Source organism: Salvelinus namaycush, chromosome 31 (assembly GCF_016432855.1).
Source record: "Salvelinus namaycush isolate Seneca chromosome 31, SaNama_1.0, whole genome shotgun sequence".
NCBI classification, from domain to species: domain Eukaryota; kingdom Metazoa; phylum Chordata; class Actinopteri; order Salmoniformes; family Salmonidae; genus Salvelinus; species Salvelinus namaycush.
The window spans coordinates 22,033,020-22,054,825 of NC_052337.1; the positions used below are offsets into that span (position 1 = coordinate 22,033,020).

The following is a 21,806-nucleotide window of genomic DNA, read 5'->3' on the forward strand; positions in this document are numbered from 1 at the left end:
ATATAATTGCATAATTGTGAAATCAATGTAATGGCATACAGTAGGCTAGGCTAGGTGATAGACTAAGTTGATTTAGCAGCAGGAGTGCGAATTAAAAAGCATATTGACATAATGGGTTTATGGCCAGGTTTACAGATAGATGCACTCAATACACATTATTTCAGCAAGTCACCGGTCGTTCCTTACCTGTTAGCATTCCCGACCCTGACTCGACCGCAGAGTCTGTCCATTCATCATCAACGGAGGCGGCGCTGATATTGAAGAGCCCCATTAGATAACATGCCCACTTTATCCCCCTGGGTAACATTGTCCTTCAATATCAAAAAGTCTTAAACTGTTCAAAACAATTAACGTTGAACAATAATGGTAATGAAATGCGTCCTCATGTGGATGGGATGCGGAGACAGCAACACCCAAGCGCACTATGCATATTTGGTAAAGTCAACGTTTTTCCGCTCACTCAAAACTTCTCACTTATAAATCAGTGAAGATATTATAACTTCAGTTAAGACAAAAATAGGTATTTGTCATGAATAGAACATTAGCTGACTTGTTTTGAAGATCTCTCTCCATAAGCATCTGTGTGTGGCAATTGCAACCTCTCCACCGTCTCTTTCAGGACCAACTCACCGCAAGTACTCCACAGCTCCCCGCCCACCCCCTGAGATCCAAGCCAATGAAACCCCTCTTTGGTTCACACCTCACAAACTGTCTATAGCTGTGACAACAGACTCACTAGGCTACTGGGAGACAGACAGCTCCTCTGGCTAGTTTGTCAGGCAGAATTCAGATACACTTGGGGCAGGTGGTCAATGGGGGCAGGTGGTTAATGGGGCTGGTGGTCAATGGGGGCAGGTGGTTAATGGGGCTCAGCCACTTCTGAGAATGACTGCAAAGGCTTGATGAAAATACAGATGTATTCAAATCTAATTATTAACTAATAAGCAAGCCCCTACATATGCAACTCTTACAATAAAGACATCCACAACAAAACAGATCACCATCAAGCAGGTGAATATATCACCAAGAAATATGCCAACTCATTGGCTTCAATCATGTTCATATATCTTTATTCAAGGACTTCTATTCATACAAAATGTAATGGTAGAAATAACTGTAGGATTGACAGTCATAGGCCTATAACATATCAGGCAGCAAAGGACCCAGTTACTCCAGACCAGAACCTGCAAATATAGTTCAATACTTTCGTTGAAATGTTATTCAAGCTCTTTGACTTTCCAGAAACGAAGACATTTGCATTAATTAAAGATCTTCAGAAAATACAACCAGTGAACAGATTGTATAAAGAATGTAGTGTATGAAGATAAACAATGTCTTTTTTTTGCACATGCACATACTTTTCATAACATGCAAACATGACATGTCCAGGGAATATAGCCACAGGAAAACTGGATGAGGTATGCCGAGACAAACTGGTGTGGTTTTAAAATTGGCGACCTATTTACTGGGAGGGTGGGGTGAGTGAGGTTTAAAACATGATGGGTGTGTTCACAGATCTAGGGGTACACACTCATTTTATCCCCCACTATGACACCATATTGGCACACAGAGGCCAAAGGAAGATTCCTGCAATCCTACATATAGCCATGTTCACATTTAATAACTTCAATTCAAAGTCTAATATTTCACCTTTGACGATCCATCAAATAGATTGCACGAGTTATCTGACTATAGAAAACATAATAAATGCTATTTCTGATTTAGTACAATAAAAACAAACATTTGTCCATCTGGGTGGTTCTATCAGAGTACATGCAAATCGACTTGCTGAACTCAAAATGCCCTGTTTGACATAATTCAATTTATAACCATTGTGCCTTCATTAATGCATTTTCAACGTACATTATATACTACATTTACATTTTACAAATCTTGGTTAATAAATCCTATGTAAAATTTGGTAAAAAGTCATGCTAAAGCCTGAACCTGGAGACCCCAGAGGGTAAAGCTACAGCGCAGATGAGAATCCGTCCCAAAGTGTCATCTTGTTGCATAGCCCTACTTTAAAAGAGTCAACACTCAACACAACCCTTCAATACCTGTGAACACACAAGGTTGTAGGCTATGTATCAGTTAGTGAAACCCTTCACACGACCCTGCTTTCAGGAGAAATATATCTGGAGGAAAACAAACCCATGAAATATTGGCAAAAGTGGCAGAATTCATTAGCGTACTGTACATTTACTCTACTTTATCTGAAAGATATGGAGTCATACATTTGAATATATTGTTGATATCGATAAGAACATGTAAAGTGAAACTTTCCTTGTTGGAAGGAATCACAAAGGGCACTTTTTCCCTTGGAACCACTTTTCCTTACATCTCACTCTGGCAGTGCTATATATTTTTGGAAGAGAAAGGCAAAAGCTCTGTATACACCCTTAAGCAACAGTACAGGCAACTTTGACAAGTTCAAGACCCTGGCATGCATTTCATTGCTTTCTTTGGATCTGTAGTTCTGACCTACTTATATAATCATATTGTACATAATTACCAAAAATCTTTCCCTCCTTGGAGATTCAAAGAAAAGGCTTTGTTCATTCCAAACCAGCAATTCATACTGTAGTCCTTAAATTACGTAAACCTCTCTTTGCTTTTCAACTATATAAATGTCTACTCATATGCATAACCAGTTATTATATACCTCATATACTGTATACCTCATATCATACGTTCCACCCTCTCCTCTCCAGTGTTGATACATCACAAGTCAGGCTGCATTATAGCTTTACAATAACACATCTTTAATGATAGGCACTTGGTATTCAGCCACTAGAGCAATATGTTAGAAACAGCTGACCTACCCAACTACACTCATCATTTACACTAGGTACAACTCACAAAATAATGAACATCCTGAAAAGATATTCCATAGAAAATATATTAGAATCTTCAGTCCTGTGTTTTTTTGTTGTTGAGAAATGGTTCAACATGTCATGGGTTACATGGAAAAACAGCAGCAATACTAGACCTACTTAACCATATACTATCCTTATGTACGTTTCTGTAATACCTATAGAAGCCCAAAGCTTGTGTAAAAAGAGTAAAAGAGATACTAGATTTTCTGCAGAGGGGGAGGGGATTTGAGTGGTAATGCATTTTTATCACCACTTGTGTCTCCTGGTTCCTCTCATTTTACTTCCAGACCCAGCAGACACATGAAAGGAAACACACCATACGCAGTAGATCACCTGCTGGGTGTCAAAGAACATTGGCTATTCATTGTGTAGAAAATGGCGGCCGATGGTCTGTGGTCAGAGGCCACCAGCTGCTTTTAGCCGTATGACAGCACAGTGTGTTTTGTCCTTTAGACAGCAATAGTATGTAGCCCCTTTTTAAAACTGGAATATAGGGTGAAATAAAGATTTTTCTGCTCAATCCTGCAGAGAAACACTGTTTAAAGTCTTAGTTGTTTTCCCCCACAGACAGTAGGAAGACATTTTGGCTTTTTTTTCATCTAATAAAACCAAGGTAAAATATTCAAGAGGGATTTCACATGTCCTCTGGACTATGCACACTATCGAAATAAGCTTTAATTTCAGTGCAAGAAAGGAATTGAGAAAATGTCATAGCAGGTGTCCTTTGTCCTTTAGTGTCCTTTGTGTAGAAAAGAGAAAACATCACAAAAAACGGGAATGATTTTCCTTTTCAGAGTACTTTTTCAATGTTTTACACATCTTGGAACATACCTCTCACCCTTGGCCACCTAGGAGCACACAGGAACTGACAAAACTGTACTGTCATCTGTACAAAAGATGAGCGAGTTCATCAACGTTCAAGCTAAAACGCTTCCAGATATGTGGAGGGGGATGTTAGCTAAACCACACTATGCTACACTAGCACCAGTCATCCTCTTCCTTCTCACGGAAACTCCCAGTCCCTCTGGGGCTGGAGCTTGAAACGGCATTGACCCCAAGAGTAAAGTGGTACCCGTTTGGGATCCCACCCCGGCCCTGTGGGGCAGGTGCAAAAGAGGGCCCAGCAGCCCCATGGGAGGCTGAGGCAATGATCCTAGGGGAGTGGCTCCCTCCATGGTTGCTCACAGCATCCTGGAAGTTGTCAGGCTCCTCAGGGAGTCTGCGTGGAGGGGCGTTCCGCAGACAGGGGCTCAGGTTTGGGTCTGAGCCAATGAGGGTGACGGGTATGGGGGGTGACTCCAGCAGGGCGTCACGCTCCGAGAGTCCACGACTGAGAAAGGACTGGTGCCCTGTGGCACCAAACTGCATGGGCAAGGAGTTTCCAGTCTTGTAGGCCACGGCGGGGCGGGGGGTCAGGGGGGTCTGGGGGAGCTGTCTGCGCCCACGGCAGGATGGACTAGATCCAAAGGTTAGGACCACTTGGCTGCCTTTACTCATCCCGATACTCTGCAGGAGACAGAAAACAAAGCAGAGAGTCGTAGAGATGAAGCGATGGAGAGGATATCACCCCCCCCCTAACCTAAATCATCTCACCCTAAAGCAGCACTAACATCTCTCCCTCAACCCCCAAGCTCCAGGGCCACTCACCTGCTTGAAGAGACCTAGGTCGTGGGTCTCTCCAGGGGAGGTGGAGCGGCTGGGGCCAGCTGACTTGGTGTGGCAGTGCTCCCTGCCTACGTAGCGCTCACAGGAGTAGTAACGCTTCGTCTCCCCGGCTGCAGAGTGGTGCCTCCTCTCATGAGGCCGGCCACGGTCATGCTCCCTCGCCCGCTCCCTGGTCAAGCCCTCCACAGGAGGGTCAACAGACGGACCTGGGGCACACACACAGTATTAGGGACTGATGTAACATACAGGCATGTGAAGTATGTGCATGTGCATCCCTCAGACCAAATTAAAAGGAATAAAGACAAAACATCAGAAAATAATTTGTGCTGACCTTTCAATTTTCTTCCAAAATCCAATGTCTGATGAAAACCACAACGACAGAACAGAACAGCTTCAAGTGTCTGTTTTTCACTCTTCATGTGTCAGTGCCCTGTCCTGGTGTATCTGTCCCAGAGGAATGTATCACTTTCTCTGCATCTCCCTCCCTGTCTTCATCTCTCCCTCCCTCCTTCCCTGTCCTCTCTCCCTCCCCTCTCTGCCCTGCCAAAGGTGTCCATAAATCCCCCTGACTGGGCCTGCCCAATAAAGCCCAGCTGCTGCTGGCCTCTAACGCTAACACAAAACCACCCTGCGCCCCTGACACTACCCTCCACCTACACTACACCATGACCACAGACTGATCTCTATTGCAGATCACCTCTGTGTCATTATCAGTGGACGGCTGACCAGCCAGCCCACCAGTTCCGTGGATCATGTTTCTGCTTCTTGGAGGTCAGGGCTAGGTTCCAATTAGCACCCTATTCCCTGTGTAGTGCACTACTGTTAACCATAGGTCCCTATGGGACCTGGCCAAAAGTAGTGCACTATATGGTGATTAGGATGCAATTTCAGACATGACGTCATACAGCGCAAACAGGGACTTAGGGGTGCCATCATAGTCTCTGAGCCATGTGAAATGGTACGGTATATGTGTGGTTGTCTATCAATTAGGTCAGTATGGGTTTGAGTGTGTATTGATGACCTTTGACCTATGTGAGAAAACATGGACTACACTGTCATACTATCCAGGTCTGTGCCCAAACAATTTGAGCTTCTACTTTTAAAAATCCACCTTTCCAGAAACAAGTCTTTCACCGTTGCCACTTGCTATAGACCACCTTCTGCCCCCAGCTGTGCCCTGGACACCATATGTGAATTGATTGCCCCCCATCTATCTTCAGAGCTCATGCTGTTAGGTGACCTAAACTGGGACATGCTTATCACCCCGGCCATCCTAAAATCTAAGCTTGATGCCCTCAATCGCACACAAATTATCAATGAACCTACGAGGTACAACCCCAAATCCGTAAAAACAGGCACATATCATCCTAACCAACCTGCCCTCCAAATACACCTCTGCTGTCTTCAACCGGGATCTCAGCGATCACTGCCTCATTGCTTGCGTCCGTAATGGGTCTGTGGTCAAATGACCACCCCTCATCACTGTCAAACGCTCCTTAAAACACTTCAGCGAGCAGGCATTTCTAATCGACCTGGCCCGGGTATCCTTGAAGGATATTGACCTCATTCCGTCAGTAGAAGATGCCTGGTTACTCTTTAAAAGTGCTTTCCTCACCATCTTAAATAAGCAAATACGCCCCATTAAATACGCCCCATTCAAAAAATGTAGCACCAGGAACAGATATTGCCCGTGATTCACTCCAGATCTGACTGCCCTTGACCAGCACAAAAACATCCTGTGGTGTACTGCATTAGCATTGAATAGCACCGCAATATGCAACTTTTCAGGGAAGTCAGGAACCAATATACACAGGCAGTTAGGAAAGCAAAGGCTAGCTTTTTCAAACAGAAATTTGCCTCCTGTAACACAAACTCAAAAAAGTTCTGGAACACTGTAAAGTCCATGGAGAATAAGAACACCTCCTCCCAGCTGCCCACTGCACTGAGGATAGGAAACTCTGTCACCACCGATAAATCCACGAATTGAGAATTTCATTAAGCATTTTTCTACGGCTGGCCATGCTTTCCACCTGGCCACCACTACCCTGGTCAACAGCCCTGCACCCCCCACAGCAACTTGCCCAAGCCCCCCCCATTTCTCCTTCACCCAAATCCAGATAGCTGATGTTCTGAAAGAGTTGCAAAATCTGGACCCCTACAAATCAGCTGGGCTAGACAATCTGGACCCTCTCTTTCTAAAATGATCAGCCGAAATTGTTGCAACCCATTATTACTAGCCTGTTCAACCTCTCTTTCGTATCGTCTGAGATCCCCAAAGATCGGAAATCGGCCGCGGTCATCCACCTCTTCAAAGGGGGAGACACTCTAGAGCCAAACTGCTACAGACCTATATCTATCCTACCCTGCCTTTCTAAGGTCTTCGAAAGCCAAGTTAACAAACAGATCACCGACCATTTTGAATCCCACCGCACCTTCTCCGCTATGTAAATGTAACGCCCGTTGTTTGAAGGATTGGACCAAGGTGCAGCGTGGAAGACGTTCATAATTTTATTTAATGTGAACCAGCAACAACACAATAAAGAGTAACAAAACTAAACGTACAGCTTTGTAGGGCTAACAAGCAACAATACAAAATCAAGATCCCACAAACAACAGGTGGGAAAAAGGCTGCCTAAATATGATCACCAATCAGAGACAACGAAAGACAGCACCATACCAGGCCAACATAGAAATATACAAACTAGAATACCCACCCTAGTCACACCCTGACCTAACCAAAATAGAGAATAAAAAAAGGCTCTCTAAGGTCAGGGCGTGACAGTAATCTGGTTTCCGAGCTGGTCACGGGTGCACCTCAGCCACGCTCAAGGTCCTAAACGATATCATAACCTCCATCGATAAGAGACAATACTGTGAAGCTGTATTCATCGACCTGGCCAAGGCTTTCGACTCTTGTCAATCACCACATTCTTATTGGCAGACTTAACAGCCTCGGTTTCTCAAATGACTGCCTCGCCTGGTTCACCAACTACCTCTCAGACAGGGTTCAGTGTATCTTTGCACTTTGAGATATCAGCTGATGTAAGAAGGGCTTTATAAATAAATTTGATTTGAAACTATCCTTCCGTGGCCTCCAACTGCTCTTAAATGCAAGTAAAACTAAATGCATGCACTTCAACCGATCGCTACCAGCACCTGCCCGCCCGTCAAGCATCACTACTCTGGACGGTTCTGACTTAGAATATGTGGACATTTACAAATACCTAGGTGTCTGGTTAGACAGTAAACTCTCCTTCCAGACTCACCGTAAGAATCTCCAATCCAAAATTAAATCTAGAATCGGCTTCCTATTCCGCAACAAAGAATTCTTCACTCATGCTGCCAAACATACCCTCGTAAATCTGACTATCCTACCGATCCTTGACTTCGGCGATGTCATTTACAAAATAGCCTCCAACACTCTACTCAGCAAATTGGATGCAGTCTATCACAGTGCCATCCGTTTTGTCACCAAAGCCCCATATACTACCCACCACTGCGACCTGTATGCTCTCATTGGCTGGCCCTCGCTTCATATTCGTCGCCAAACCCACTGGCTCCAGGTCATCTATAAGTCTTTGCTAGGTAAAGCCCTGCCTTATCTCAGCTCACTGGTCACCATAGCAGCACCCACCCGTAGCACGCGCTCCAGCAGGTATATTTCACTGGTCACCCCCAAAGCCAATTCCTACTTTGGCCGCCTTTCCTTTCAGTTCTCTGCTGCCAATGACTGGAACGTATGGCAAAAATCACTGAAGCTGGAGACTCATATATCCCTCACTAACTTTAAGCACCAGCTGTCAGAGCAGCTCACAGATCACTGCACCTGTACATAGCCCATCTGTAAATAGCCCATCCAACTACCTCATCCCCATACTGTTTTTTTTGTGTGCTCCTTTGCACCCCAGTATCTCTACTTGCACATTCATCTTCTGCACATCTATCACTCCAGTGTTTAATTGCTAAATTGTAATTATTTTGCCACTATGGCCTATTTATTGCCTTACCTCCCTTATCTTACCTCATTTGTACACACTGTATATATACTTTTCTATTGTGTTATTGACTGTATGTTTGTTTATTCCATGTGTAACTCTGTGTTGTTGTTTGTGTCGCACTGCTTTACTTTATCTTGGCCAGGTCGCAGTTGTAAATGAGAACTTGTTCTCAACTGTTCTACCTGGTTAAATAAAGGTGAAATTAAAATTTAAAAAAATAAAAAACTCTTGGCTGCTGATGCCCATGTTCTGTGGGGCCCAGGCTGCCAGAGATATTCTCCACTAGAAAGTTTTTTTAAGCCTCACTCAGTCACAGCCTGTACATGAGACGTGCTGATTTCACATCGTACACAGTTTGTAGAGCGGCCGCCCCGTCGCCCCTAAGGGGAGCTACTACTGGAGCAGCTTAGCCAACATTTTATAACTACCGTTTTTGAGGCCATAGAACAAAGAAGAACGGCAAATACAAATCAAAAATCTACTCCACACAAAGCAGATTTTCCTCGGGGATCTCATAAGTCTCTTTGCTAGTCAGATGGAAAACTTGACACACAAAATCCCTGGCTCAAGTCCTTTGGGAAGCGCAACAGAGAAACCCCTTTCCTTCATAACCCGATCAGGCCCGTAATCCGATAAGGAATTTATGCCACTATGCAAAGGCGTCCAAGCGATTTGGAACAAGAGCAAGGGCTCTTTTGCTGCTTCTGAGAATGAACGGTTTCCTTACTCTATTTCTGTATGAATTCATAGTTCAACAACTTGGACTGCATGGGTTCCACAGTGAGTGAGATATCTTTGAGAGTGTGTATGTTGCTGCATGACCATGTGAAACAAGTCTGTGTGTGTATGTGTGCACATGCATGCATCATGTGGGTACCCCTCTCACATGCTGTACTAGAAGGCTGAACGCTGGTTGCCCTGTCAAGTGACTTCTGCTTCTTGTCCCTGTCCTTGTCCCTGCGTCTGTGACAGCGGTGGTGGTGATGGTGATGGTGCCTGTCCTGGGCTTGACCTGGGGCTGAGGAGGCCTGGGCTTGGGCCTGGCTGGGCCGCTCCAGGGTGTAGTCTCTCAGACTCATCTCCTGGGGGCACTGGGAAGCCAACGTGGACGCCGACCGCCTGATAGGACTGATGTCAGCAATAGGCTGAGAGGAGCGAGCAAAGAGGAAGAACAGTGAGTGGAGGAATACAAGATGGAGGGCTAGCTACCATAGTAGTGTAGCGTTAGAGTGTTATTTTATACAGCACAACCAAAGCACTACTGGACTGGAGCACCAAGCACCAAACTGTTCACTAGACACAGTACAGACAAGGAAGTACGATCGACCGGTGGACACCACTCTCTGGGCTTGAGACCGACGTTCAACCTCTTCAGAAACAGATGTTGAGGAGACATTTCTGACTGAAACACTCCGCGATTTCCACTCACTATATTTAATCTTGAACACAACACTAATGATTGGCGTGGCACCCTTTGAATCCCAAATCAACCCCTTTGCCCCCATCCCTAGGGCCTAGGCACATGATATCGAACCGAAAGGATATGGTAGGTATAATCAAAATGATAATGATATGGTAATGACTCTACCTTGCCCCTGGCCCCTGGCTAGCTTGGGTCCAGGGCATTATGTGAGGCTTGCTGACATTGTAGGAAGGCTCAGCATCAGCAACCCGCATGTAATGCCCTGGACCAGAGCTATAGGTCTTTGGCACGCTAAGTGGCAATATACTGGCAACATACCATATTCACCATACTACCTAAATCTATCACATTTTTGGGATACACACAGGTGCATAGGGGGTAAGCGGTAGGGTCTGATTTGGGGTTGGGCGTACATAATGTTTGGTCCATGTTGTTAAAACTTGTCATATGCTAGCAGGAGACACTGCTAGTGACGAATAAGCAGGGTGTTGACATTTCCCATAACATATTTCACACCTTGACAAGCTCTGATTTTTCTGTGTTTGAAAGAAGCTTGATTAACATGGCAAAATACAACATGATGAATTTTAAGACTGCTGGAATGAACAGCTTCTATCAATGTGGTCCATTAGTAGTAAGTACATAATTACAGTTATTTCTAAAACACTTCAATACTGAGCATCAGGGTGATACTGTAGTTGCTTAATAGGAAATGTCTCCACCCTGCCAGATTCTTATCTGACCGAATAGCTCTGCCTGGACTGGAGGTACAGTAACTGAGCTGATAGGCTGGAACACTAACTACGTTATCACCCCCTCTGTTGGTCACAGCCTGGGTGACACCCTGCCATAGTTGACCCATAACGCTGAGTAGTCTCCTGGAAAAAGCATGGGAGTATTCCCAATATAAAAGTCCTGTTCAATTACCAGTTCTAAGTTGAGTTCTTACTTCATTGTTGAATCGGTATCGCCACAAGTCAACTGACAGATATTATAGATCATAACCAAATTGATTATTGAGGTATACACTCTGTTGTGCTTGTTCCAAGAGTTCTTATCACACAGTTCTGGCCAGTAGCTTCAGTCAGTGGATTGTACATCAACAACAACATATGGAAATAAAGAGACAACAGTACAGTTATGTCAGTAGGAAAGTAGGAAATTAGCAGTCGTTGCTTACATTAAAACATTAACACACCACCCACTGAAACAACACAAACACTAATTCTCACAAATGTCATATGTCACTTCATGGCAAGGAAGCAGAAAATGGCGTACCATGTATGTATGTGGGGAACTTTCAAAGTACTAAAACACTGAACAATAGTTCTACTGTGGGTGACGTGGCTCTTGAATACTCACACCAATATGGGCTTTAACTAATGTCTAAAGAGTGTCAGACAGACAGTGATCAATGTTCCCTCTAATTGTTTTAGGCACTGTGCAAATTTCAGGTCTGCTGAGCGCAAACTTTGTGAAAACATTGTGAAATTGTGAAAATTTTGAAAATTCCTTTGCAACTTCCGGCATGTGTTTACTGTGAACACAGGCTGTACCCGCTTTAAGTTAGTTTTAACAGTGGTCAAGTAGGCTACTGTGGCTATTTGATCATAATGTAGGTCTACCAGAGTGGCCTACCATCAAAAACATTGGAGAAAATGCATCCCATAACATTTTAACATGGAAATAGCTGTTATATTATTCAGCCTACAGTAGCAGCCAAGGTGTGGTGTTCAATGTAAGAGTTTTGAAAAAAAAACATGCAGGGCTTGACATTAACCTGTTTATCCACTTATCCTTCAGTCAAGGAGGTGACTGAAAATGTTGTGGTGTTTGATGCAAGAAACCATTTTACAATATAAAATGCATTGTTATTCCCATACCACGAAATTATGCTCCCCTCTCTGCCTATTGGCTACTTCAAGCCTATCTCAAAATACAACACTGCTCCATTAAGACAAAAAAATCTCTTTACCTGACTCACTTTTCAAAGATGTCTAGAAATGTATACGTTTAGGAAGCAATCACTCCTCTATTACTGACTACAAATGATCTATAACTGGGTTAATAACTCACTAACTACCAAAGGATATGAACAAATGTGCACACGTGGCTACATGCAGCTCTCACTTTTATCTCAAAACAACCGCATCTACTCACAACCTCTCATGCTGTAAACACAGTCCAGTTCAATGTAAATGGCACAGATCCATATATGGCAATGGTCTATTTGCATATAGACCTACTGCAGCTCTGATTGGTTTTGTCACACCGGTCTGTGTAGAGTATGGGCTGAGTCGTGCATGTCAATGCAATTGAATCTTACGCCGATGCGTTCTGCCTACAAAAAAAGCTCTTGCATAGTTTGTTTTGTTTCGATATGTTGCATTAAAAGTGGCTAATATTGCGTTGATTCGATCACAATTGCCACAGTAAAGAGAAATGTTGATAGTGTTAACAGGGAAAACTCTAGAACAGTGTTCACCGACCTTTTCTGAGTCAAGATCACTTTCTGTGTCATAATGCAAGCTGAGATCTACCACTCAGATGTTTTTTAACATGACTTTACCGCATATTGGCTTTGGTTGCATTGCCCTGCCAGTGCATTGTTGTTCGGGACATTTAAAAAAAAAAATATTTCAACATTTGAGGTAGGCTATATGATCCCACCGGTAATAGATCCGTTGTTGTATTACTTGTGAGGCACAGCTGAGTGAGTGTACATTTAAATAATTCGCTTTTTATTTTACTGGGCTGATGGTGCCTGAGTTTGCACCTTCAATCACATGAAATGGTTCAAAATGGCAACAGTTCGCCTACCCGGAGCGCAGGGCAGCTGAATCGGGTGCACCTAACGCCAACAGCCCCAGACGAATGAAAAAAAATAGGAACACAAGGCTTTATCGTTTTTCTTTACAGAAATGTTTGGAGATCGACTAGGAATTCCTTAGAGATCGACCAGTCGATGGTGATCGACCGGTTGGTGACCACTGCTCTAAGAAGTTGAGTGAAGTTCAAACTCATGCTTCACTCAGTGGGCTGATATTTTCTTCTGCACGGCAGTCCTGGGGGAGCTGCGCGTCCGCAGTTTAGAGGGAACATTGATGCTGAGAGTGTGTGAACTCTGGAATGGAGGGAGCACAGAGGCAAACAGAGTTGGAAAAAGAGGAATGGGAGAGAGAAAGGGAAAGAGAGAGATATATAGAAAGCGATATATACAAAAAGAGAGAGAGAAAGAGAGGCGGAACAGGTGTACATACTGCCAGGTAGGTCCCAGGTAGGTGACGAGGGTGGTTCCGCTATCAGACACAGGAGGGAGGTGGGCACAACATTAGCCATGGGAGTCAAGAGGAGAAGAGGATGGGAGGAATGGGAGTGGATGGAGAGACAGGAAGACAGACTGACAGCAAAGCGAGACAGACAGGATTCATTTGGTTAGACGTGTGAACCAATCACACAGCTGGAAAGAAGGGCCCGGAAAAAGTATTCAAGAGGTAAGAACCCAGGACTCCATTTACCACAGGAGCTGGGAGAAAAATATGAAAATAAAAAGACAGAAAATGAATGTCAGTAAAACAAATTTGGGACATTAACTATATCTATAATGGATATAATAACATTTGTGTGAAAAACTAAATCAGGCAAATGGGTCAAAAAAATAGGTGGAAATAGATGTCAACATTTATAAACAGCAAGGTGATAATGGGGCATAGTTGAAATAAGGTTTTATGCAATTCCCTACAGACTTTTCCACCTGAACTTTTCGGGGAGAGAGATATTTGCATATTACATTATTGAGTAAATTATATTACACAGTGTGGCAATCAGATTATCATCAGTTGTTTAAAACATGAATATTTTATCTTGTGTAGAATGCAAAATACTCGTTCACTGTGTTGCTGGGGACATGGCTCTACATTCAGATTTGTTGAGGAAATATTATAGTGAGATGTCACATAAGGTCTACATAACAAATGGCACCCTATTCCCTATATAGTGCACTAGTTTTGACCAGAGTCATATGGGCCTTGGTCAAAAGTGGTATACTGTATAGGGAATAGGGTGCCATTTGGGATTCACACAAGGTCAGCAGGATGACTTGATGGGCACCGACAGACAGCGTCTCTGCTTTAGTTAGCCTGTGGCTGCTTTCACTAATTCATCACTAATTAATTTCTACCTACCTTTATCTTGTTTCCTTCTTCTACTCTATCTTCCTCTATCCTACTGTATGTTCCCTTTCACTTCTACTACTTCCCTCACTCCCTTCCTCTCTGACTATGTATCATAGTAATATCATCATCAAGTCCTACTGAGTATTAACTGTGTTGTACGAACCCTAACCTGTATAATGTGTACTACTGTACAACTAGAATTGCCCTAATGTTGACATTGTCCTATTTGTAGAATCAGGTCTTGGCGGCGTCCTATGTGAGAGAGTATAGGGGTACAGTAAGGCGGTGAGTGATGAAGGACTTACATAGTACTGGGAGTCCAGTCTTGGCATGGAGGCTGCTCTGCCATGGCCATCCAGACCAGAGTAGCCCCCTATATCAGCACCGTTCTCCACCTGCCTCATCTCCACTGATTCCTGAAACAACACACAGTAGGCAATTTAGCAAAAGTTTGCAACCACTAGTTATGTGTACCAGAGGTTTAAGAGTGAATGGTTGCTTGCATATTTCCCATCTTTGGTATAATATATGTACTAAGTACCTGAGGTTTGTTGGAGTAGGGCACGTCCTCTGACTGGCCCCTCTGTAGAATCCTTTTTCTACTGCTGGACCGCTGGCCCTCCTGAGACAGTTGCTCTCCTGACTCTTTTATGGGACTTCTAGTGCTTGGTCTGAGGTTACACACACACACACACCCACCCATATTAGATTACATTATTAGACAACATGATGTGCTACGTCTACCTGCTTTACTACATGTGTACAGTATTTGAATGTTAATCCATTGATATTCATGACTGTATGTCTGCTAAGAAAACCCCATGGGTGGGCACTCACACTGCTTCCCCATTGGTTAGAGAGGTGGTGGATGGCATGGGCTCTGGCTGAGACTCTGGTTCAGGTTGGGAGGATGGCAGGGGATTGGCTCTGGAGACTGTTGTCCCCTCCTCCTGCATATGGGTCATGGGCATGTGGCGGAAGAAGGCTGGGCCCTTTTTATTCTGCAGGAGACACAGAGAGGAGAAAATAATCAAGTGACGTTACGAATGCATTAAATTCCATCCCATTTCTAGTCCTTCATCTGTCACAGTAGTGACAAATTCAATGGATTTGGAGCCTAAAACTCGCTAATAATTTGGCCCCAAAAGAACACCATAGGACCCAATGCCCTTTCGTCTGTATGGGAAGATTTATCTCAGGAACATCCATGAGAGTCAGTCCCATGCATGAGTGCATTTTTGAGGCCCATAGATGTGGATAGAGGGCTCACTTGCCACAAAGCCTGTTTTAGCATGGGAAGCGCCATTGACAACTTTTACTATTTTGAAGAAGTTTAGATAGCCCTCAATGGCACTGCCCATGCTGTCATAGCAGCAATTATGGCAAAGATGAGCCGTCTATACAATCCTACCTTAATTGTCCCTGTGAAGTCCAGTCCCAGTTGCTGTTCCAGTCTCTTGGCCCGGTTCTGCTTGTAGTAGTCAAAGATCATGAGGGCAGCGTAGACCTTCCCCACTGTCAGCTCTCGGTTTACAACCGCAAAGGGGCAAAGAAGCTCATTGAACTCATCATCTGAAAGGAGAGAAGGAAGAATGTGAGAAGGAAGAAGGAGAGAAGGTGAGGAGGGTGAGAAGGAAGAAGGTGAGAAGGAAGGAGGAGTGAAGGAAGAAGGAGAGAAGGAAGGAGGAGATAAGGAAGAAGGAGAGAAGAAAGGAGGAGAGAAGGAAGAACGAGAGAAGGAAAGAGAGTAGTGGAGAAAAGTTGAAGCACTAGTTGTCTTCTCTCCACTACCAGTAGATGGCATCGGAGGAGACAGAATGAGGGCGAGTGTACTGTTGTCAAGCCGTGTGTGTGTGTGTGTGTGTGTATATGTGTGTGTGTGTGTGTGTGTGTGTGTGTAAATATAGCTCCCACATACAGAGAAGACGGAACAAGCAGTAAAAAGAGAGAGTAGAAATTAGTAGAAAGCCTGGCAGTTGAGCCTACACACTCCCTCGAGGGATGACTGGTCTTTGGTGAAGCTCAGTGCTCTGAATATTATTTCCTGTATTTTCTGTCTCTCTAAGTTCTTTCTCACTTCCTTTCTCTCTATTGCTCTGCATTTCAGTTTCTCACTCACACCCTTTAACACAAACACACACACACACGTACACTCACACCACCAGCTTGGCTTACTTTTATATGGTGTGACCAGCAGGTCGATAGTCTTCTGAGGCAGGTTGGGCCAGACTCTGGAGATATCTTTCCTCAGGTCAGCGTCACACAGACGCTGGGCCAGGACTCCTGTTGAGAGACAAACGCCTAGGTTTCACATACATCCTTACTCATTCATCAGCACCACAAACTAATGTCCCACACATCCCCATCAGGGCCAATATGTTTCAAGCATCTCAGAGTAGTGTGCTGATCTAGGATCAGGTCCCCCCCTGTCCATGTAAGTTCATAAATTTGATCTAAAAGGCTTAACTGATCCGAAGTCAGCATTCCTACTGTTGATGCTTGATACATATGGCCCTGGACCGAGCAGCGGGTTTATTAGGCCACTACCCTCCTCTTTGAATGATGACACGATATTATTGTGATTTCTGTAAGTAAACAAAACAAGTACCTTTAAAAAAATATATATATCCTTTTAATTTGTTTAAAACTTGATTTATGTTTTGTATTTATTCGTATTTGCCATATTCCCATTCTACTACTGTGGTTGGAGTGTGTTTTTGTGTAGAGGTGGTTAGGTTGAAGGTCACTGACCAGACGCCAGTTTGATCTCCAGAGCAGTGCGGATGAGCGCCATCAGAGTGGACGTGAAGTGCACCGTGTTGTCATCGGCAATGGGCATGTTCATCTTAACCAATCGCTAAGGAGAATAGACAGTCTGAAACTGTCCTAATATGGACACCGTACATGCAGAATGAATTGATATGTTTCACTTGAGAGTGAGTGTGGACTTCTAACAGCCAGTGGCTTCGCTTAGTTTCAGTCCAGCACACAGAATAGCTTTCAAGGAACACAACAACACAAGACATCCCAGAGAGGAAAGAGAACATTCAGAGCAACACTCCATGCAAATAACGTGAGAGGGAGACTATGGGTCAATGTTTGAGATGGACATTGAGGGGGACATACCCAACAAATCAATGCAATGTGTATTAGGACTCCTCAGAGAAATGCATGGTGAGTTCATCATCTTATTGACTCAGAGTAAAAAAAATGACAAGTGACAGAAAAGTGACTTAATAGCAATTTAATAGAAACTATGAGTGGTGTGGATGAAGTGGAGTGTAGTTAGTCCTTTTCTGAATTCAGTAACCACAAAATGAGAGAACCAGTTCACATGTCAGCATGAATCCAAGGCAAGCCCTGGAGTAGTATGTTGTAGTGCTGCTATGAAAGGATGAATGAATGAAGCCATGTCTGTGTTATGGGGCCACACTCCTCCTAGCCTCCTTTCATTGTGAGAAGGCAAGCAGAGTAGAGTGATAGGCTGCATCCCAAAAGGCACACTACACCCTATATAGTGCACTACTTTTGACTAGGGCCCATAGGGCTCTGGGCAAAACGAGTACAATATATAGGGAATAGACTGCCAATTGAGACTCAGACATACATGCATGTAGAGCTTGATGCAGGGCTAATGGGGAGGCAGAATGAGGATGCACACAAAAACATGCAGAGACTGGGAAGGACGGATCCTATTGTCTTCAAGCCAAGCGGAGGGGAATTGCAGATGAGACGTGTTTGTGTGTGTGTGTGTGTGCGCATGCAAGCAAGCCTCCCTTGAGCTCAAGAGAGCGTCCTTCCATGCGGGAGCTGTTACAATACAGAAGGAGAAGAGGGGGGAGAGGAGGAAGAGGTGTGGATGGCCTGACATGTCATGTAGTGCCCACTACAGAGACAGGAAAACCACAGACACGTGAGACCATCACCCAAACATACAAATACTGTATATACACATATAGGTACACACATACTGTCAAAAACACACACACACGCGCACGCACACACACACACACGCACATACACACACACACACAAAGTGGAGTTAGGTAGATGAGAGGAAGGAAAAATCCCAACAGGGAGGACAAGAAAGGTAATTTAGCAGGGATTGTGAAGCTCCGCTCAGAGCCAGTTGAAAACAGAGGGGGACAGAGATACACAGGTATCTCTGTTCATTAGGGAGGGAGTTGAGCGAGATGCATTTTCCACAACAGCAAAGAAAGGGAGGAAGAATGATACATTTTTATGAAAAAAGCATTTTAAAAGGCTAGCCCCTGTCGATTAATCTCTCAAAAGCAGGAGTTATATTTGGAGAAGCCAAACACGTCAGACCCAACTAGTCGCTTGGCAGATGCTTTTATCCAGGGTACGGCTAGGTCTGTTTTAACAATGATTAATCTAGACAGCTGTGTACATGCTGGAACCACTCACAGTGGTAAACACCTGAGTACTGAACAATCGTTACCTTGGTCCACAATACAAGCTCTCTAAATGCTGCCACACAACACAGAACATCCCATAGAGTATAGACTCAGGGAGAATGGAGAAGACTAGAGGGGAAAGGTTGCGTTTTTAATTGTATTACTTTTCTATAGGACTAATTAAAGGGGAATTCCGCCACTTTTTAACCTTGTATTCATTATCTCATTTTATGTGAAATGGCACATTTGTTATACAGTGATTTTTCAAAACCTGCAATGGGTTTCTAGCTAACTTCATGTTAATAGTGTGGCTTGTGTTAACTGTCAGTCTTCATTTCTTCTCAGTTGAACAGAATGAAAACCTAGTTTAAAAACAAAACAAGTCTAAATGGCCAGACGGAGAAGTGAGCACAGTAAACACCAAACGCCGAGAGAGGGCAGAAGAGAACATCAAGAACAGACAGAAAGAGCAACAACAAGGACACTACAAGAGCACAGCAGGAAGTGGCTGTGACAGACTGATAGAAGCCGGGAGAGATACAGGGCAGGTGGGAGTGAGTGACAGGGGTGAGAGGAAGACTGCTGGGGGGAAGAGGGGGGGGGGTCTACCTTGTAGGCGATTCTGGGCGGGCATTTCTTTCCCAAACCTAGTGGAGGGGACATGTGACGGAGCATCTCGTACATATCGAGGTAGGTCATACGGCCACTTCACAGGGGGAGAAGTCACAGGAGGAGATCACAGGGGTCAGAGAGAGGGTTGGAGGAATCCAGGTAAGGTAGGAGGAGGGGGCAGAGTTAGAAATTACCAAAAGAAGATGGTTAAACAGAAGAGAAAATGACAAAAACAGAAATCTGTGTTATTTTAGATTTCCAGGGCAGTGGATTCCGGGGCGGGATGCCATCCCTGTCCTGCTTGAGACTGGGATGGATCACAGGGTTGGACAGGAAGAGGTGGGGTGTTTTCCGGGAATTCAGATGGCAAAATCACGAGGTTGGATTGATCATGATGTGTATGTAGTATGTACATGTATATGTATGTATGCTCAGGGCAAGGTTGCAGCTTCACTGTTCAGATGTCTTCTGTTCCTGCATGCTCCGAGACATCAGCGGTAATCAAATTGAACAGTCTCCTGGGCCTACTCTGAGAAAACCATATAGGCCTACTGCATACTGCATTCAGTATGGTGAAAACAGAGATGATGATGAAGCATGGTCAGTATACTGTAATGAGACTTACACTGTGGCATTGTTTTCCATTAGTTGCCATGGTTACCCACCAGCTGGTTAGTATGGGAGGTATGTGTGTGGGTGTGGGTGTGTGTGTGTGTGTGTGTGTGTGGTTGAATCTCTGGCACTAGGAGTCATTCACATTCATTCACTCTCCACTTCAACCTCATCCCTTCATGATTAAGGGGTGTGTGGGGTTGCAAACCTTGTAGGCCACCCTATTAGGACACTTCTTCCCTAAGCCGAGAGGAGGCGAGATAAAACGTAACAATTTGTACATATCCTGATAGCATATCCTTTCGCTGTAAAAGACAAGACAGGTTAGAGGAGGTTAGGACACAAACACAACCATTTCCAATGACTTAACATGTATATCCTCCATTGTGTGCAGTCATGGTCATTGAATAAAGCCCACCTGTAGATATGGTGCAGATATACACAGAGTATAGAAAACATGAACAACTCTTTCCACGACATACACTGACCAGGTAAATCCAGGGGGTGCAACTCAATATTAGGAAGGTGTTCCTAATGTTTGGTATACTCAGTGTATAAATAACAAGCTTGCTTATCTATAGTCATACTTGACTACAGGGTTACTGGGAGGTTATACGTCTGTGTCCCAAATGTAACCCTATAGCCTATAAAGTCCAAGGGCCCATAGTGAATAGTGGCATTGGGGACATTTAGGACTTCTCACCCTGCTGCATCTCAGCCTAACTTCCTATTTTTGCTCTTAGAGTTCCAGTATTTCTCATTGGGTCTGATAAATACTTTGGAAAGCAGCTGAGATGTGTTGTGTGATTTAAATAGTTTCTTCCCCCTCCACAATGACAGAATGAGAGGAGCTTCAGGGTCGTCAGGAGAGCCTAGCGGATGGCGAGCAGAGTTGAGCGGAGCGGAACCATGGATTTACATCAGTCTGCCTCTGAGGCCCTTAACGTCACCCAGCCCCACTAAAACGGGATCCCTCCCTGCCCGTCAATCGTTGTCAAACGTCACAGAGTCATCCCACTGGAACTTAGAGCCATCTTTGATTTGTCACCGACTATTTGCTATACCCTTCACTATGACACTTCATGTCCCTCCCTTCACCTCTTCACTCCTGAACCTAAAACTGACGCTGTCTTGACTCAGGGGAAGAAAATAATAATCACCTGGAGGAGGATTAAAGATACCTACCAGGCAGCAGGGTCGTACTCGGCCCAAACACGGATGAATTCGTCCAGGTGGTGAGGCCCCAGGATAGAGGCGTCTCTGGTCAGGTACTCAAAGTTGTCCATGATGACCGCCACAAACAGATTGAGCATCTGGAGGAACGGAGAGGGAGGTGGAGAGGTGAATGGTCCTTTCTTGCTGATCATTGGTCAATCATTGGACATTGGTCATCCTGATTGGTCATTCATTTGTGATGGCCCATACTGACCAGAAAGGAGCAGAGGAAGATGAAGGAGACAAAGTAGAAATAAGCAAAGTCACTGCCGCACTCCTTCCCTCCGGACCCTGACAGCTTATCACATGGACGGTTACTCAAACACGACAGCATGATCTCATGCCACGCCTCACCTGTTGCACTCCTGCAAAGGGACACACACACATTGTAGATACACACATATACACAAACAAACACATGCAATGTAAGCACTGTATATCCATCATTGGACACTGTATATCTACCACAAACACCACCATGAGCATAAGGAAATACATGGCTATTGTATTACATTATACTGCAATAGAAATAATAGAAAGATATGTGAAAAAAGGTCTAAAATGGAGAATGTGGAGACATGGTCACCTGAACAGAAGCATCAGAGCCTGGAAGAAGGTCTGGAAGTTGTTGTGGTGATTGATGGCTGATTCCTCATTCAGCTCAATGTTTCCAAACACCTGAAGGAAGCAGAAATGGCCAGCATGGCAGTTAGAGGGATTCCCTGTATGTTATCTATAGGTGTGTCCCAAATGGAACCCCATTCCCTATATAGTGCACTACTTTTGACCAGAGCCCTATGGGTTCTGGT

At 44.3% G+C, this 21,806-nt stretch overlaps 1 protein-coding gene across 1 annotated transcript in view; it reads right to left on the minus strand.

The window, feature by feature from the left end:
• Nucleotides 1-3,857: 3,857 nt before the first annotated feature.
• Nucleotides 3,858-21,806, minus strand: part of LOC120025510 (voltage-dependent N-type calcium channel subunit alpha-1B-like) — a 207,616-nt gene continuing 189,667 nt past the window's right edge. The window contains exons 36-49 of the mRNA XM_038970078.1: nt 21,584-21,675; nt 21,212-21,362; nt 20,968-21,095; nt 19,168-19,264; nt 16,892-16,997; nt 16,316-16,423; nt 15,552-15,712; nt 14,978-15,141; nt 14,682-14,811; nt 14,446-14,556; nt 13,226-13,264; nt 9,429-9,687; nt 4,527-4,750; nt 3,858-4,385 (exon numbers count right to left, since the gene is read on the minus strand). Of these exons, the coding sequence (XP_038826006.1) occupies nt 3,858-4,385; nt 4,527-4,750; nt 9,429-9,687; nt 13,226-13,264; nt 14,446-14,556; nt 14,682-14,811; nt 14,978-15,141; nt 15,552-15,712; nt 16,316-16,423; nt 16,892-16,997; nt 19,168-19,264; nt 20,968-21,095; nt 21,212-21,362; nt 21,584-21,675 (2,298 nt within the window). The remainder of the gene's footprint in view (nt 4,386-4,526; nt 4,751-9,428; nt 9,688-13,225; nt 13,265-14,445; nt 14,557-14,681; nt 14,812-14,977; nt 15,142-15,551; nt 15,713-16,315; nt 16,424-16,891; nt 16,998-19,167; nt 19,265-20,967; nt 21,096-21,211; nt 21,363-21,583; nt 21,676-21,806) is intronic.